Genomic DNA, 18090 nt, shown 5'->3' with positions numbered 1-18090 from the left:
CACAGTGCCTGGTTTACTGGCCAGACTCGGTAAGTGATAGCACAGTAGTGTTACTGTGTCTTTATTTGGAGTCTCAACAAAGGTGAGCGCAAGCCTTTTCTTAGGAGTCTGTTTCTTCTCCCAGGAGCTTTCTGATGTGGGTATAACCCTCCCTCTATCCTTGCCCTCCAGTTCTCAAGTTCCCCCAAATTTTCTCATAGCTCACTTGTCAGGAACACCAGGAATGTCTGTTGATATGACTCCTGCCCTGGAGAGGGGGTGGTGGTTCTGAATCAGAGCTGAAACCTCCCATTGGGAATGCCAGGTTCCACAGGATGCCCTCCCTGGCCACAGGGGCCACTGACCAGGACTTGCTCCCTCCCACAGACCAGGATTCCCAGGTTCTCATTGGGAAGTTCTTTCCTGAGGCCTTATGGAGTGCCCATGAGTGGAGTCAAAATGACCCACTACCTCTGTGGAGACTCCCATTTGGGTAATGGGTAATGTGTTAGTTGGAATTCTCCCCCCAAAAAACCCAATAAGATGATATATATATATATATATATATATATATATATAGAGAGAGAGAGAGAGAGAGAGAGAGAGAGAGAAAGAAATAGATTTATTATAAAGAATTGGCTCACACAGTTATGGAGGCTGCTGAGTCCAAATTCTACAGTGTGGACCAGCAGGTTCAAGACCCAGGAGAGCTGATAGTGCAGATGAACTCTGAAGGTAGTTTGATAGAAAATTCCCTCTTGCTCCAGGAGACTGGTCTTTCTGTGCTACACAGACTTTCAAGTGATTGGGTGAGACCCACCCACATTATGGAGAGCAATCTCCTTACTCAAAGTTCACTGATTAATTGTTCACCTCTTCCAAAAACACCTGCCAAGTTGACATAAAATTAACCACCTCAGATAGTGTGCATACATACTCTTTCCATTGTCTTTCTTGGACAATTCCTATTCTGTTTGTCTTTCTAAACAAGTGTGTTTTAGGAGGTAAAGCAGTTGGAGAGTCACACGATGTTATTTCTCCGTTCAGACCCTCTTGGGGGGTAAAACTGTCTCAACTGCAGACAGCATTTTTCCGTCTGCACTCTCATTGGCATGGGCCAATAGTCAACTGGTCTAATGCACTCATTTTTCAGAAAGGTAAACTGAGGCTTGGATAAAAGAGGAAGTTTGGCCAAGGTTATCTCACACAGTACATTTTTGGTGATCCAGGACAGCTGAGATAGGTATACTGGAGCCCAGCCCAGGGTTTTCCCCCTGCTTATCTAAGGTTTGTACAGTCGGCATTGAGCAGCTACTTTGAGTGGGGTTGGGATTCTTTCAGTCAAGGGTCTGTAAGGAAAAATTGGGAAAGCCTTTCATATTTAATGGTTAGCTCACCCACCTAGGTTATTTCTGACTCTCCTTGTCTTTGACCAGGCTATTTGATGGCTCTGTACAGATAGAAATGAAGCTGTAGAATGTGGGTAGTAATGCAAATAATTCCTGTCCACAGAAATGCAAATTTAGTCTAATGGAATGCAATTGATTATTGTGAGCACTTTTGCATCTTTTTATAAAGTCATTTCAGCTTTCCATGTTTGACTAAAACTATGTGACCCTGTGAGTTTGTTTTTGGATTCACTGCAACATCTACTGGTTTCCTCATTAATTAATGAACTAAATAAAATCTTTGGCATATATTCATTTTCTATCTGTATGCGAATCATGATTACATCCTCTTTTAAGATGTATCCTTTAATAAGTCAGTGTAAACCATGCATACACCTTGTTTTCTCACACTGCACGGTGTTCCCACACCTCACTTAAAGAATAAATTGAAGTTCCTGTGAGCTTCAGAGCATTCTGGGGAATAATAACTCACTTTGCAAAATACTTTAGGGTTTACAAAGCACCTTCATTTTTATCATCTCCTTTAACTCCTTCAGTCTGCCTCGGAAAGCAGATATCATTCCTATTTCACAAATAGGGAAAATGAAGGCCAGAGAAAACAACATGCTTTATAAAACCAAGATCTTACAGCTATTCAAGGCAGAGCCAGGATGTCAGTATAAGTCTTCTCTTCGTCCTGCTCTCATCCTCTTCATTAGGCCACATCTTCTTTCTTGATAAGAAATACCATGGACCCCATCTGGCAGCAGGATCCCCGCATGGGAGAGGTGCTGTTTCAGAAGAAAAGGGCCAAGAATTTGGATATAATGAAGTTCTGAGAAGACACACGTCCATCTCCAGGGATGTTACTCAGCTCCCTTTTTCATTTTTCCCCTTGAGAACAAAAGCTAGTTTTACATTTTAATGGATTTAATTACTGCATAGAGATCTGAACAGATAGAAAAGGAACAAGCAGTGAGGACACAGTGATGGTCTATTGAGCAGCATTTGAATTAATTTGAAGTTTTCATCCCTGTGATTAGTGTGGTTATTAGTGTTAATACTTGAAGTTCATGTTAACAGGGTGTTATTGTGAATTTGAAGGATCAAAACAGGCCTGATTTCCTAGTATTTGTTTACTTGTTAATCAGTCCATTCATAATGGCTACGGTGCTGACATATAAAACATCCCCTGCGTTCAACTTCTCAGCTTGACTTAATAAAGGATAATATTGGGTCTCATTTAGCCAGTGTTTAATGCTAATAGATTGTCCTTGTCTATTTTGGTGACTTCCCCACTGTGGGCATTCTCTCCTTTGTCCTTAGACCACCGTGGAGAGGCAGATAAAGCCTCAGAGCTTCTGGAAACAGCTGAGTTAGAGTTTGGGATACCAGATTTCTGTTGGCTTGAGCTTCTGGAGTGATCTTGGGAAAACCATGCTGCCTCTCTGGGCCTCAGTTTCCCCTTAATAAAATAAAAGGTTTAGGTGAGATGATCCCAGTTTCCTTTCACCTCTATGATTCAGGGAGCAAATCAAAATGGAGAGACCTGACTGGAGAGGTATGGAAATGTGAAGTTGTGACTAAGAGTATATCTAAAAGCATTAATCCTTCAGTTCAGTGCTTTTATTTCAAAGTACATAGGTGTGGATTCATTTTTTCTTCTTACTACTCTGGATGTGCTGTAAATCTCTAATCTGAGGGTTTAGGTTTTCCTTCAACCATGGAAAATTGTCAGCCATTTTCTCACGGAATGTTGACTCTCTCCCTTCTCTGTGAACCCCTTAAAAGATGGCGGACTGCATTCTAGTTAACGTGCTAAATCTGTCTTCCAGGCACTAGTTCTGTCTGCTACTGCATCTACTCTGTTCTCTGAACCATCATGGTTTCAACTTCAATGATTTACATTCGCTTCTTTCTCAAATCTGCCTTTTCTTTTTGTCATGGAGCCTTATTTTTTCCTTACAGTCTGACTATAAATTTCACATCTTTAATCATTTTCAACTTCTTATAATCTCCCTTTAGATGGCTTTATCCTAAATTCTTGATGTGCAAATCCTCCTGTGTGTTGTGTATGTGTGCTCTGCTTTTTTTTTTTCCCTTGTAAATTTTGTGATTTTTGAGTGCAAGCACATTTTCAATGACAATATGGGAGTGGCTGGGAGTTCAGTGCGATATGGGCTGGGAATTCAATGCAATATGGGGTGTGGAAATATTGCTCTAGAGAAAGTTTTGCATTTGCTTTTGCTGAGTGCCCCAGAGATATCATGATCCCAGAAACATTTTAATGTAAATCTTGAGGCTTAAGGATTCCTGCAACACATATGTGGCATATTCTTTTTTTTTTTAAAGATTTTATTTACTTACTTGAGAGAGAGAGAATGAGAGACAGAGAGCACGAGAGGGAAGAGGATCAGAGGGAGAAGCAGACCGCCCGCTGAGCAGGGAGCCCGATGTGGGACTCGATCCCGGGACTCCAGGATCATGACCCGAGCCGAAGGCAGTCGCTAAAGCAACTGAGTCACCCAGGCGCCCTGTGGCATATTCTTTTACTCTAAATCTCCCCAGGCTGGTGTGGTAGGCTGAATGATGACTGACAAAGATATCCAGGTCCTAATCCCTGCAAATTGTGAATGTTACCTTAGGCCAAAAAAAAAAAGACTGTGGTTGTGTTTAAATCAAGGATCTTGAGATGGGGAGATCATCCTGGATTATCCAACTGGACCCTGAGTGTGATCGCAAGTGTTATTATAAGAGGAGGCAGAAGGAGTTTTGACTACAGAGAGGAGAAGCCCATATGGCAATGGAAGCAGACATTGGAGTAATGTGCTTTGAAAATAAAGGGGACACAGACAGAGGAAAGCAAGAGATGCAGAACTAGAAGCTAGAAAAAGCAAGGAGACAGATCATTCCCTAGAGCCTCCCGAGGGAGTGCAGTCTTGCAAACACCTTGAATTGAAACTGACTCCAGAAGTGCAAGAGAAAAAAATGTGTGTTATTTTAAAGCCACTAAGTTGTGGTAATTTATTATAGCAGTAATGGGAAACATAGCTGGTTAGCAGATTTTTCTATTCCTCTTTGACTGAGGGCAGTACTTCAAAGGTTTTTCCAAGAAAACGACTGGATTTCCCATGAAGGCAGACAATGAAGATGTTGTCAATTCCACCAACAGGCCAGGAAGACATGGGATGACAAGATTCCACAACTCTTATGACTGTAAATCAGCCTTCAGAGGGGGTATAAAAAGACATGGGCTTCTTGATTTTTTAGCCTTTTTTACTAGCCAAATCAATGTCTCCAAATGATATAATATAGTTGTCAGGGGAATTGGGATAGATCTTGGTGTTTTGTATTCCATGTATCTTATAATTTGCCATATGGACAGGAAAATCATCTCGGGCAAAATTTTAAGTTCTATACCTCATTTTTCTCATCTGTAAATGACACTAGTAATAGTGTTTCTCTTACATTGTCATAGTGAGCCTCCCAATTAGATAGGGCATGTCAAATGCCTGGGTGTGTATATACCCTAGTCTTGTGTATAGACCCAGGGTCTCTGGAGGAGCTTGACCCATGATTCTTGTCCAAGAACTATGCAAAGAGAATTGAATGACTCAAAAAGATTCATAAGAAGTTTTGAGAACTCAAAAAGAAATTCAAAATGAAGTTTTGTCATCTCTAAAGCTCTAGAAAACAGAAGATTCTGTTAATTTTGGAAGGAGAAGGGGCTGATTTAAAATAGAAGATGCTAATGTGATTGCTATGTTATTCATCCAAGAAACATGTGTCTGCAGGGTGGTACCCTAGGTAAAGCTAGATGCCAAGAGCTATGAGGGAGACAGACATCAACAGCAGCCACAATCTTCCCATTTCTAGAACCGCACTGCTGTAACACTTCACAACATTGCAAGAGGATTCTAGAGGCGTCCTCTGAGGTGGAGCATCCAGGAACTACTTACCAGCATTTTACAGATGGGGAAACTGACCTTCAGATTTAATAAAGTCAAACAAAGTTGGCTCTCAACCCCATCTGCTAATTCAATGCCATTGATACTTTATCACAGCTAAGATGAGATCCCTTATCTCAAAGGGCTTAGAGATGAGACAAAGAGGAGAGAGCACTACAGGGTAAATGTGACCACCACCAGGTATAAAGGGAGAAACAAATAAGATCTTTGGGAGGTTAGGAAGGCTGTCATATGGAGTAGGGTGGGGGTACCTGATAATCAAAACACAGGACAACATGGTGGAGGAACATTAAAACATACAGATTTCAAAATTCTTCACCTTGAAAAATAAAAACCAATAAACCAACAACAATACAAATGGTTTCTGACCAGGTCAACATGATGCACTACACTTCTTCATTGCACAAGCAATTCTTTTTTTTTTTTTTTAAAGATTTTATTTATTTATTTGATAGAGAGAGACAGCGAGAGAGGGGACACAAGCAGGGGGAGTGGAAGAAGGAGAAGCAGACCTCCCTGCTGAGCAGGGAGCCCAATGCAGGGCTGGATCCCAAGACGCTGGGATCATGACCTGAGCCAAAGATATATGCTTAACGACTGAGCCACCCAGGCTCCCCTGCACAAGCAGTTCTTATGTGCCTACTACATGTGGGGGATTGATCACAGTGAACAGGAAGTGATGACATACCACGGAATCAGCCTGACTTGGGGGAAGGAGACCTGCACTCCAGCCCTCACACCGACTGTGGCCGCTGGTGGTCTGTTTCCTCTTTGGCTTGGTTTTTTCCTGCATACATCGGGAATCTAAACTTCACCTACTATTCTGACATTCTAAATTTGAATAAGGAGGATGTTTATGTACTCTGTTGTCTTTACTTTCACTAGTCATTCTCTCTTTCGTCTTAAATCTTTTGCCTTCTCTCTTTTCCTCATTTCTTTCTCCTCCTTTTGGGATGGCTTCTTCCCTGCCCTCCCTCATGGTTATTCTCCTTCTCACATTCAGTGTCTGCATATTTTCTTCCTCATTACCTAAGTACATGTAAATTGGCCACATTGCTGATGCGGAAGCAATTTTTAAAATTGGTTAAAATGTGCCAACGTCAAACATGACGAATTCTTCCACTTTTGGACTCCTCATGATTTTAATCATCCCAAATCAGCCATTTAAGAAATGACAGCCTGAGGACCAAATTCCCTTAGCATCATTTTTGTTGTTGTTGTTTTGTCCTTTGATTGTGTGTGTGTGTGTGTGTGTGTGTGTGTGTGTGTGTTCACTGAAGTTGTTAGTGGGATTGGACATTATTTAAGTATAGCATTGAGCACTTGCTGTGTACAGCACTGGCTTGGTATGTGGATAAGGGGGAGATAAAAAAAGGAACAACATCTATTCGGCAGTCAAAATGGGACTTGGGGACTTGGTGAACGAGAGCATGGAGGCATGTTAGAAGTAAAGAGGGAAGCCTTGGCTCTATTATGCTGGTATTTTGGCCCAAGACCCAGGAATGCCTGACTCTTGTCTTCAGCACAGGGTTCTTGGGTGTTGTTGAGCACACAGTAAACTGCAGCAGCATGGCCACAAAACCGCCACCTTGCGTACCACTGAGGCTATGGCCTGATAATCCCTGATAAGGAGTTTTCTGTTAAACGCTGATTTGGAGGACATCAGTTAGGCCTATTAACCGCCTTTCTAAGCACCAAATCTCTATCAGGGATTTGGTGCTTAGAAAGAGAGAAAACTGGGCCCAAGAGGGACGTTAAAGACCAACAAAACTGGCCAGTCTGGCCTGGGCCAAAGCTTTGCCTGCATTTCAGGCAAAAAAAACAAGAAAGAACACAGCACAAGGTGCTGCTTGTTTAAGGTACAGTAAGCCAGGCCACAAGTAAACTGGACTCATTAAATGTCCTGACTCTGGATAGTCAGGGTCTCCTGTCTTTGGTAAGGGGAGTAACTAGAGAGGGGGTTTCTCCCACTCCCAAGAGCAGGTAGCATTCCATCAGTGCGGGAGTCACTGATCTGATGTAGCCTCAGTAAGGCTAGAGGAGGAAAAAGAATACCCCCGCACCCCCCCTCCCCCCCGCTCCAACAGGACCTTGGCTAAGAGGCATTGCTAATGAAGTGGACTGATTCAAGAGGAGGAGTGGGCTCAACCCCACTTCAGGCTATATGAGCAAGTTTAGAGAAGTGGGGTGAAGAGTTGTATCTGGAGAACACGGTGAGTTACATTTTGATTTCTGAGTAAATGCTCCAATGAGCAAAGTGCCTTACCCAAACCATGCTGCAGCACCAAGGTACGGATAGTCTTCTGACTCCAGGTCTGGGTTTCCTCTCATTTCACCACTGCTGCAGGGTAATAGACACCCATCTAGGCAATTGGTAGCAGCAGGAATGAAGCAGGTAGGCAGAATACCTGGGAACCGTCTGACCATGAAAGATAGAATCCCTGCCTTTGGGGAGAGGTCAGGGCAGAGGAAAATGGGAAAAAAGCACAGCAAGGGCTTTGTAGTAAAATGATGGCTTTAAGACTGGGTTTGTCCCCTCACTAGCTCCGTTGTTCCGGGCAAGTTATTTAACTTCCCTGATCCTCAGTTTCCTCATCTGTAAAGCCAAGATAGCAATATTTACTTTAAAGTGTCCATCTAAGGAAAAAAAAAAAGTGTCCATCTAAGGACAAGATGGAATAATCTATGTAAACAGCATTTGAACATAGTATGTGCTAGTGAAAAGTGCCATTACTCTTGGTGTCATTCGTTAACTGCTGCAATATAAAATATACCAATTACCCGCTATACAACAGTGATTTCTAAACCCTCATGTGCATAAAAATCACCTATAGAGTTTACTAAAAAATGCAGATTCTCAGTTCCTTCTCCCTTTAAGAGATTCTGACATGGAGCTCTGAAATATGCATCTTTAGCGGGTACCCCCAGTGACTCTGGAGATGTGGTTCAATAGTCACACTTTGAAAAATGTCGCATTGGATTGTGTTTTAAGTTGAAAATCTGACTTCTCCTGGTTCATGGCTCTCAAAAAAGTCCAGATTATCCTTACACTCTGAAGATTTCTATTTCCTCTTCCTTACCCTCACCTCCAAGCACAGTGGAGGGAGCAGTAAGCTGCTTCTGTTATTAGCACCACCTTTGGGTAATATTCCCTAGAGCAGAGGCTCTTGACTTTGGCAGCATATTTCAATTACATGGAGAGCCCTCAACCATCCTGATGTCCAGGCCACACCCCAGAACAACTAAGTCAGATGTCTGGGTGGTCTTTGGCATGGGGTTTTTGGAAGCTTGCCAGGGGATTTCAGTGTATAGCTAAGTTGAGAACCACTTCTCTAGATCCTCTGTCCCATCTTCCCTTCAAATCTCCTTCACCTAGTTTCCATCCCATGCCTTCTATTTGGATATTTCCCTTCTTTCAAAATTTTTGGCTGGTTTCATCAGCAGATTTTCTGGTTTTCTGGTCATTCTTCCTGATCCACAGATGCCTCTTACTTGGCTCTATTTGGCATTAATGTCCAACCCACCACTCTGTCCAAACTTCAAGGACATAACACTGTAGCCCTCAGATAACATTACTTTGTCTTGAGACTGGGGAAAGCAGATAGAATCATGCCAATGACTTTCAAACTTTGCCATTTTCTCCCACTAGAGTGTTTTCCCAACCTCTGCCTATTTATTCTGCCAGAGCTCATGCAAAACCCTCCTCCTCTGGAAGGCCACCTCTGACCTTCCCACGTCGAGGTAGAAAGACTCCTTATTCTTGACTTCTGTAATAGCATTGATATCATGTATTATAATGTCCTATATATATAAGGAGAGGGGAAGATGTTATAGTGATGACAGTCATCAGAACTTCTTCTGGGAAGGAAACCACTTATTTAGAAAAATTATGAGTGCTTAGGGCAGAAGTTTATACTGAGAGGGATGTAAAACAGGTCAGAACTACCTTGCTCAAATGTAAGAGCAATTGTTTAATACCCCGGAGAGAAAAAAGGAGGTCATCAACTCTGTGATGTGACCCACACCATGATTTCCTTAAAATCCTGAGTAAAATCTATAAGTCATTATGAAATAATTGGTAAGAGTAGATTTCTCAGGGCACTGCTAAAGGGCCTAAGTCCAGGGGATTGAGGAAAAGACAGGCCACATGGCACTGGCATAGAGACAAGAAATAAGCAGAAGATTCTAATGGAAATTTTAGGAAGAGTTTTGGAATATCACAGGTCATGGAAAATGGGTGGAGGCCAGGTTTGACCAGACTCCAACGGGCACAGTAATCTTATCTGCTATCTGGATTCTATCTGAGCATCCTCTCTGCCCACTAACCTGGGAGTTTTCTGATGGCAGGGCCTATCTTCATTGCAGCTGAGTTTCCCTAGTGCCTGGCACAATTCTTGGCCTGTGGTATGCTCTAAATAAGTGTCTGGAGAATGAACAATATGGAAAGCACATTAATATAGGCTTTTTCTTAAGGTCAAAGGGAGCACCAAAGAATTTGTCCTATCTGTGGCCATTTTGTGGTTCAGACAGAATTCTCTTTCAATAACCACTTAGATGCTACTGAACTTGTTTCTCCAAATTCGGTTGCTCAAAATTTGATTAATTTGAGCTCAAAATGACATTTCAAAATCCCCTATTTCCAAACACATAGCTCATCAGAAATGCCTCCCACTATTTACAGTTTTGCTTCATTGAAATATGATGATGCCAGGCAGACAGCGATGTGTATTCAGTGGAATTTAATTTTCCTGATCACTGGCTCCATCGATCAGTCTGTTTACAAAGGGCTGATGCAAGCATCAATTCATCTCTTATGGACGATGGGTAAGCTGTTCCTATTATTTCTTGCATGTGAAAGGGGTTGTTAGACTCTAATGCTGGGATTCTGGAGGATCACTTTATTATTGCTGTTTTAGGCTTTATTGAGTTCCTATCATGGGCCAGGAGTTTTTACTGTTTTCATATTTAATCTTTACAGTTGACATTTTGTGGGTGCAGAATCTGAGACCTGGAGAAGTTGGGAGGAATTGTCTCTGCTTACAGAGCTAGTGATGTATAGAATCAGAATTCAAACACAGTTCTTTTGATTCCAAAAGTGAGTAACATCTGTTTTGTTAGATTTTCTTCTTAAGGGTTGTCTTGGGGCTTAAGCAGGAGAGGCAGAGAGAGGTGGCTGAGAAAGGAATCCAAAACAAGCTGAAGGGGATGAAGAGTGACTGTGGTTATTATTCAACATACTCACTATCAGTCCCTTCTGTGATCCCAGTTATGTCTGTATAGACATTTGTCACTGTAGCCAGAAGGTCATACTTGGCTATGGATATGTCCCTCCCGGGTGATGTGAGCTCCTGGCAGGTGCATGCCTAGCAAGTATACTTAGTGTGGCACCCAGAACCAGAGGAGCAAGAAGCAAATGCAGTGCTAGAGAGGAAGTTTCTCTCTCTTTTTAAAAAAAGATTTTATTTACCTATTTATTATATATAGAGAGAGAATTTGAGCAAGCAAGTGTGTGTGTGTGTGGGGGGGTGGCAGAGTGGGAGGCAGAGGGAAGGGGAAAGAATCTTAGTCAAACTCCTGAGTGTGGAGGCCTATGCGGGACTTGATCCCACAACCCTGAAATCATGAACTGAGCTGAAACCAAGAGTCAGACCCTCAACTGGCTGAGCCACCCAGGCAGCCCTAGAGAGGAAGTCTCTTGAGGACAGTGTTATACAACTGGAAGCCCAGGAAAGGAAGCTTTGTGGATCCTGCAGGAAAGTCACTTTTTTTTTTTAAAGATTTTATTTATTTATTTGACAGAGAGAGAGCACAAGTAGGAAGGGTGTCAGGCAGAGGGAGAGGGAGAAGCAGGGTCTCCGCCCAGCAGGGAGCCTGATGCAGGGCTCGATCCCAGGACCCTGGGATCATGACCTGAGCCAAAGGCAGACGCTTAACTGACTGAGCCACCCAGGCACCCCAGAAAACCACTTTCTTACTGGGTTTTCCAGAGGGAATGAATGACCTGGACATCTGACTCAAAGGGCAGAAAACCACCTGCCACAGCTCTGTCAAAGTCTGGGACAAGGGCTACTATATCTTTCAAGCTTCAGGAAACTTTCCTTGTTACTCATAATTGTGTCCCCAGAAATCTGCGACCTTGTAGTTATCCTCAATGCATGAAATACATGAAAAATCTCAAAGGGAACTACAGTTTTGATTCTCAGGCAAAGTTTGAGAAAAGGTGAAAACATGCTTCTCGTTTCAGGCAATAATTCTATCTGATATCAAGGACCAAACTAATCAATAATTGCCCTCGGGGCACCTGGGTGGCTCAGTCATTAAGCGTCTGCCTTCGGCTCAGGTCATGGTCCCAGGGTCCTGGGATCGAGCCCCACATCGGGCTCCCTGCTCCGCGGGGAGCCTGCTTCCCCCTCTCCCACTCCCCCTGCTCCTGTTCCCTCTCTCGCTGTGTCTCTCCCTGTCAAATAAATAAATAAAATCGTAGAAAAAATAATTGCCCTCAAATTCTCTGAAAACTGAATTTTACATTATGAATATTCCCCCCGCAGGTGATAAAGCCATCACTTCCTTTATTAGAAAGTCCAGGTGTTTTCATAGACCTTTGGGTTTGTCTGCAGGGCCTGGTTAACAAACGACAGGATCACATATGAGATGGAGAGCAAACCTGAAGTAGGTGATGCTGATGCTGTTTTTTCCATTGCACAGATGAAGACACTGAAGTTCAGAGAGTCCATGTGACTTTTCCAAGTTCACACAGCTATGTAATGGCAGCACTGGGATCGGGCTGGTGTTCCATTGTCCAGTTCAATGTCATGCTGTGCATTGAAGCTTGACTAGTGTCAACAGCCTGTGATGGAAGTCATACTTTTCTCATCCAACCTTGAATCACATTCATCCCTCCTAGAAAGAGCAACCAGGATAGGGGCAAACTGCTGTTCTAAGTACAGTCCGACTCAACTCTAAATAAAGAAACTTGAGGAAGCTATTCTGCTGGGCAGCAGAAGGTCACAGTAGGTTCAGTGTCTGAAAAACCAATACAGACTTCAACATGCAGGTTGTGAAGCAAAGTCTTAGATAATCTTTCTAATCCTGTTAAGGGCTAACTTCTACTATTCCCAACTCAGCTGATCAAGTCCAGTAACATTGCAGGTCAGAATAAATGCTCCAGGTCAGATATTTCAGTGCTCAGGCTAAATGTTTGATTCCTTTTGGATGGCAAGTATCAGAGCTTTAAAATGTGTGTGTGTGTGCGTGTGTGTGTGTGTGTGTGTGTGTGTGCACATCTCTACTATTTTCAAACCTAGTAATTATAAGTTACATTTTAAAACAAATATTAGAAGGTTGTTTAGAAATTGATTAATCACCGTGATTGATATTTTATGTTCCAACTGCAAGAAGGAGAGAGGGAAAGAGAGAGGAAGGGATAGAAATATTTGAAAAGAAATGAACAGGTGGAACAGCATACCAACATTGACACACACCATGAGTAATTTCTAAAATATGTCAAGTATACTACAGTTTATAAAGCACACACACCAACTAACATCTCTACTGTGATTCTCAACACTACCCTATGTATGAAGTAGGCAGGATAAACATAAATATCAGCATTTAAATAATGAGGAAACAGAAATATAAAGCCAGATCTAGAGTCCTGTGTAGGAGCCACAAAACTTTCCAGATAACATTCTGTGTGGTCCAGAACTCTCCCCTGTGCTGTCATTTCCACACACCTATCAGCCTTTATTACATAATGCTTACCAGTATAAGAAACCTTTAGAAGTGCTTTGTAAAGTTGACTCAGTTAATATCTAGATCTATGTACCCTGATTCAAAAAGCAGCTGAACTTTGTCAGTTTTATACAAACCCTCCAAAAGATAATTCATGGTCTGTGTTGGGCAGGGATATTAATTCCAAAAATAAAATAAAATAAAATAGTAAAATAAAACCAACTTATTGGCCACATAAATGGCACAATTTTAAATAATTTGTGCTGCATTTGTACATTAAACACTCTTCAAAATACTTTCTCCCCCACACTGTCTTTTTATCCTCCCTAGAGCCCCAGGAAGTGGGAGTTATGATCCCCATCTGAAATAGAGGGGCAGCTGAGGCTTTGTCTCTTGGAATTAAGTCACATTTGGACAAGAAGCCATGCTGTTGATGTTGGTAGTTGGCATATGTTGGAGGGAAGCAGGAAGGGGAAAAGTTGGGGGTGGGGAGTGGGTGAGGGAAAACCCAAGGAAATACCTCAGAGAACAAAGTCCTGGAAGGAGGGTGAAGCCTCCCTTTCAGTAGCCCCGGGGTCAGCTTTCTTGTGCTTTGTGCCTCAGCTTTTACTGGTGTCTATCCTCCTCACTTTCCAGATTTATACTCACTCTTTCATTGTGAATCCTTTCTGCGCTCAAGAGGCTGTGCCTGCAGAGAGTCTCCTCTGAGGGCCCTTGTCATTCTATCTGCACCTGCACCTGGAGCCTGATAAGGAAAGAAGGTGGGTGGGGTAGGAGCTGGGGTACCGGCAGTCATTGTCTCTTGAGGCAGCCTGATGGGATGGAATAAATCACAGGGTTATTATTATTATTAATTCACAGGATTAAACATTCCTGTGTCTTCTTAATTCCTGGTGACCACTCTGCTGCATCCACGGCTGGGTACTGGGGCCATCTCATCCAATTCAGCACGCCATGGTGCTGGTGTCTTGGGTCAAGGTGAGGTCACAGATCATAGGCCAGGACTTTAGAGTTCCAACCACCACTTGGCAAAATGCCTAGCCTCGTCATTTAATTTTTCACTTCAACCATCATTTACCAAACACTGAAAATGAGCACCATACCAAGAGCTGGGGATGGAAGTAAACTTTTATTTATTTACTTACATTACATTCACTGTATGTTAGACACTGCGTAACTGCTTTGTTAACTAATGTAATTGTCAATGCATCAGTAAGAGGGATCACAGATGAGAACACTGAGACCTAGAAAGAGTAAGAAACTTGCCTGATGTCACATGGTTAGTGACTGGTAGGGCTGGAGGGGGAGTCCATGCTGTAGAGCTCCAGAGTGAATGTTCTTAACTACTGTCTTTCAAAATCTCTGCCTTAAGTATTTTGTCATCTAGAGAACCAGGCAGGGATATATAGTCATGGTAGATTATAATGGTCGTTGCAACAGAGATATGTGCGAGATATGTGGGGAAAGAGTTTCAACAAGTTGTACTGCTCACCACTTCTCTAGTCTTTGCAGCTGCTGTCCTTGACCTTCTTGCACTCTATTGACCTAGCCCCCTACTGACCTAGTCTCATATCTGAGCCCAAAGGCCAAAATCCTATCACTGAAGGGGTGGTGGGAATTTAAGTCTTCCCATGACAGGAGTGCAGAGCACTTGGCATCAAGACTGCCTGCTTAGGTCCATGCTCCCTAAATGGTCTTTCTGCCTTAATCTTCTGACCAAGCCCCATGCCATATCAGTGGTCTGTAAATTTTGCCCCAGGCTTGGCCCCACTTGGCCTCTCTGGAAAGCACACTGAATCTCTCTGTTTCAGATGAACAAGTATAGAATCCGGCTATAATGTTTGAGCCCTTATCTAAGACCAAGATTCAATGCACTTTTCTAGCTACTCAAGTAGGTGGTCTTTTTCCCCCTCACTGCTTCAAGGATATTTCTCCAATGCTTGTACATGGAGGATGACCTTCTCTGTGGAAGAGGGCCACTTCTCAGTCAACAGTCATTGGACACTTCCCCACTGGAACTTTTAAACCAACCCTGAGGTCTGGAACACCTTTAAGACTGAAACTCTGCCTTCTTGCTCTAGTGCCCTCTCCACTTCTGTATCCAAGGTCCAGAGACTGCTGACCGATGTCACCACCATTGCCTGCCTGTGCCAGACACCTCCCTCGGCACTCCCGTTCCCCAATCACATGCCAGGACCACTATCTGTCTCCACATCCTGCACATCCTATGCTTCATTTATCACAGTCCTCTTCTGTCCTCTGTAACTATTCTGCAAGATTATCCTGATGTCTCCTTCAGCAACCTCTGCAATTATGAATAATTTGTCAGTAATCTTCACGCTCAGACTATTTGTATTAAAGTCTAGCCATTGGTCTCACCTTCTTTTTTGTTTTTAGATGTTTTGTTTCAAGAAAAACAACATTCTTGACACTTAAGACACTGACATTTTTCACTTAGCTTCTCTCTAGATCCATAAAACAAAATTCCAATTGTAGAATCAAAGGGAGCAGGAGATGGGGGTTTGGTCCCAAAGCACTGTGATCAATATATTTGACATTTATTGAGTGTTTAAAATAGGCTAGGGGCTCCACTACATGCTTATTTTCATTTAATCATCCACCCTTACAAAACTATGAAAATGGTAAAATTATAACCACTTTATAAATGAGGAAATCGAAGCATAAAAAATTGAATAATTTGATTGAGTTGCACAATGAACAAATGGCAGAGCCAGTTCTTGAACCCAAGTATATGTTTGTGCCTCAGTTCTAATCACCAATGTTCTAACTACTTCACTTCTCCTTTCTGAGTCTTGGTTTCCTTACCGTAAAATAAAGGGGTAGAATGGATCATAGTGATATGGGAAACAAAGGCAGAAGGAAATGTAGATAAATAAATGTCCTTATAACCCGCAGTCCATTGACAAATACTTGAGGTAGGCAGAGTATAATGTTCCTCCAGGAAGCTCCTATCTTAATGTTAATGCCTAGCTAGAGGGAAAAACAACCTTAGTTTGACAATAACAAGGACTTGTTATTAAAGAAGACTCCCTTGTATCCTGTGAGTCTTCTTTAACAAATGAAAATCCTTTTGAAACCTCCCTTTTCCTTATCTCCCCCAACTCCCAAGTATATAATCAGCCACCCCTCACAACCCCAACTCGGGTGCAGCAGCTCTTCTTGCCTATGGGTCCTGTCCCTGGGCTTTAATAAAACCACCCTTTTGTACCAAAGACATCTCAAGAATTCTTTCTTGGTCATCGGCTCTGGACCCCACCCCACCAAACCTCACCTATATTCCAAAACTACATCAATAGGACTTCAAAAGTCTCTTTCATATCAAGAAGAATGTAAACCCATCAGTGCAGATCAGAGTTTAAGATGGAGCTTGTCTCCCTTGCCTTCTGCTTCTTGTGACTCTCCCTGGAGGAGCAATAGCATTGTCTTCAGGTCTGAAGGTTTATTCTGTGAAGGAGGGAGATGGCTTAATCTCAGGGGGCCCAAAGCAACAGATACTGAAGATAATTATATGGGGCACCTGGGTGGCTCAGTCAGTTAGGCAACTGCCTTCAGCTCAGGTCATGATCCCAGGGTCCTGGGATCAAGCCCTACATCAGGCTCCCTGTTTTCCTTCTCCCCCTGCTCGTGCTCTCTCTCTCTCTCTCTCTCTCTCACTCACCCTTTCTCTCAAATAAAATCTTTAAAAAAAAAAGATAATTATATTTAATTCCACAGTAACTTTCTAACAACTGCAACAAATTCAGTCTTATATATATTTGAAGTCAAATAATTTTTATGAAATGAATAAAGAGTTTGGAATTTGAAAGTTTGTCACTGAGAATAATCTGAAGACATGTCTTGGTTTAACTCAGAGACAAACTGGTCTGGAGTTAAATTGAAGTTTAGAAGATGCTCAGTAAGGAGGCCAATAGACTCCCCCAAAAAACTAGAGTGGGAATGACTTAAGAGATATTACCCAATACCTCCATTTTACGTAAGAGTGAATTGAGCCTAGGAGAGGGTAAATAGTAGCATGGTGACTCAATAATAGCACAGTATTCGGAGCTGTTATTATCATCCCTTGTTATAGTTAGAAAAACTTAATGGCACTAAGCTGAATCATTGATGGGTTTACCTGAAGTATTGCATTTCACACCAAAGGAAGAAGGACTGAAATCTGAATCGCCACACAACCTGCTCTCCATGAAGATTAAACGCCCACAGGGTACATCATCCAGCTGAGCCTCTGCAGGAAAGCCCTTCATCGCAAAGGTATTTATGCAGATGGCACTATGGATCTTTGCAATCACAGCGTAGGCCTTTGTTATCATCAGTACTTTGAAGGATATATTTAAGTGTTAAACTCACTGAAGTTGCTCAGCTCCACCCAATAAAAGGATTGGACAAGATCAAATTAGCATTCCATTAAGTAGTTTAAATATGATGCAAGCTCATTGAACCCTGACAACAGGATGTCTCAGAATTGATAATGTATTGAATTGCCCTTCAAATTCAAATTCCCCAATGCTTATGAGTGAAGTGCAAAACAGATGTGGGTTGACAATACCAAGACACTTCATCTTCATCATAGAAGAGGTGGATGTTTAAAGCAGTGAGAATGAGGTGCTTGTGTGTCAGAGTAAGTCAGAGTAAGTTTGAGAAAAAGTTGCACAAAGAGTCAGAATGATCCCAAAGCCAGATTTTGTGTAAGATCTTTTGAGATCTCACCTCAGGGCCCCTGTGAGAAGCTAGTGGTGGAGAACACACAGCAGGACCAGGACTATGGGAACTTCTCTGACTTGCGAGCTGACTGACCAAGGTGGCTGACGGCTCAAACTGCATCATCCGCAGGAATGTTGAAACTCAGTTCAGGTGAGCTGGTGGATCCAGAATAGAGATCCAGTCTGACAGGTAGGGCGTGAAGCAGGAGCATGGTGGTGAGGCAGTCTCAGGTAAGTGCGGCAGCATGGCGGCGTGGTCCAGATGAGCTGTTTTGAGCAGGACCCCAGGACTAGCCGGGGGGA

The 18090-nt window shown here is 42.6% G+C and overlaps 1 protein-coding gene across 6 annotated transcripts in view; it reads left to right on the top strand.

The window, feature by feature from the left end:
* The window catches only part of RTP4 (receptor transporter protein 4), a 163764-nt gene that overhangs the window by 64889 nt on the left and 80785 nt on the right, over positions 1-18090 (top strand). The window contains exons 2-4 of one of the 6 annotated variants that reach the window (XM_025876870.2): positions 10017-10159; positions 10314-10430; positions 12041-12226. The exons of 2 other annotated variants lie outside the window; for them this stretch is intronic. In XM_025876870.2, coding sequence (XP_025732655.1) covers positions 10017-10159; positions 10314-10384 — 214 coding nt within the window. In that variant the 3' untranslated portion in view covers positions 10385-10430; positions 12041-12226. Of the gene's footprint in view, positions 1-10016; positions 10160-10313; positions 10431-11952; positions 11990-12040; positions 12227-17227; positions 17339-18090 lie in introns of those variants that run through there. 3 more of the 6 variants (XM_073895874.1, XR_012379173.1, XR_012379182.1) reach the window with 3 other exon arrangements.

The sequence above is a fragment of the Callorhinus ursinus genome, unplaced genomic scaffold (assembly GCF_003265705.2).
Source record: "Callorhinus ursinus isolate GAN/ISIS: 27379988/994484 unplaced genomic scaffold, GSC_fseal_2.0 scaffold1, whole genome shotgun sequence".
Lineage (NCBI taxonomy): Eukaryota > Metazoa > Chordata > Mammalia > Carnivora > Otariidae > Callorhinus > Callorhinus ursinus.
Note: the sequence above shows the minus strand (reverse complement) of the source record. Positions and strands in the feature narration are given on the sequence as shown.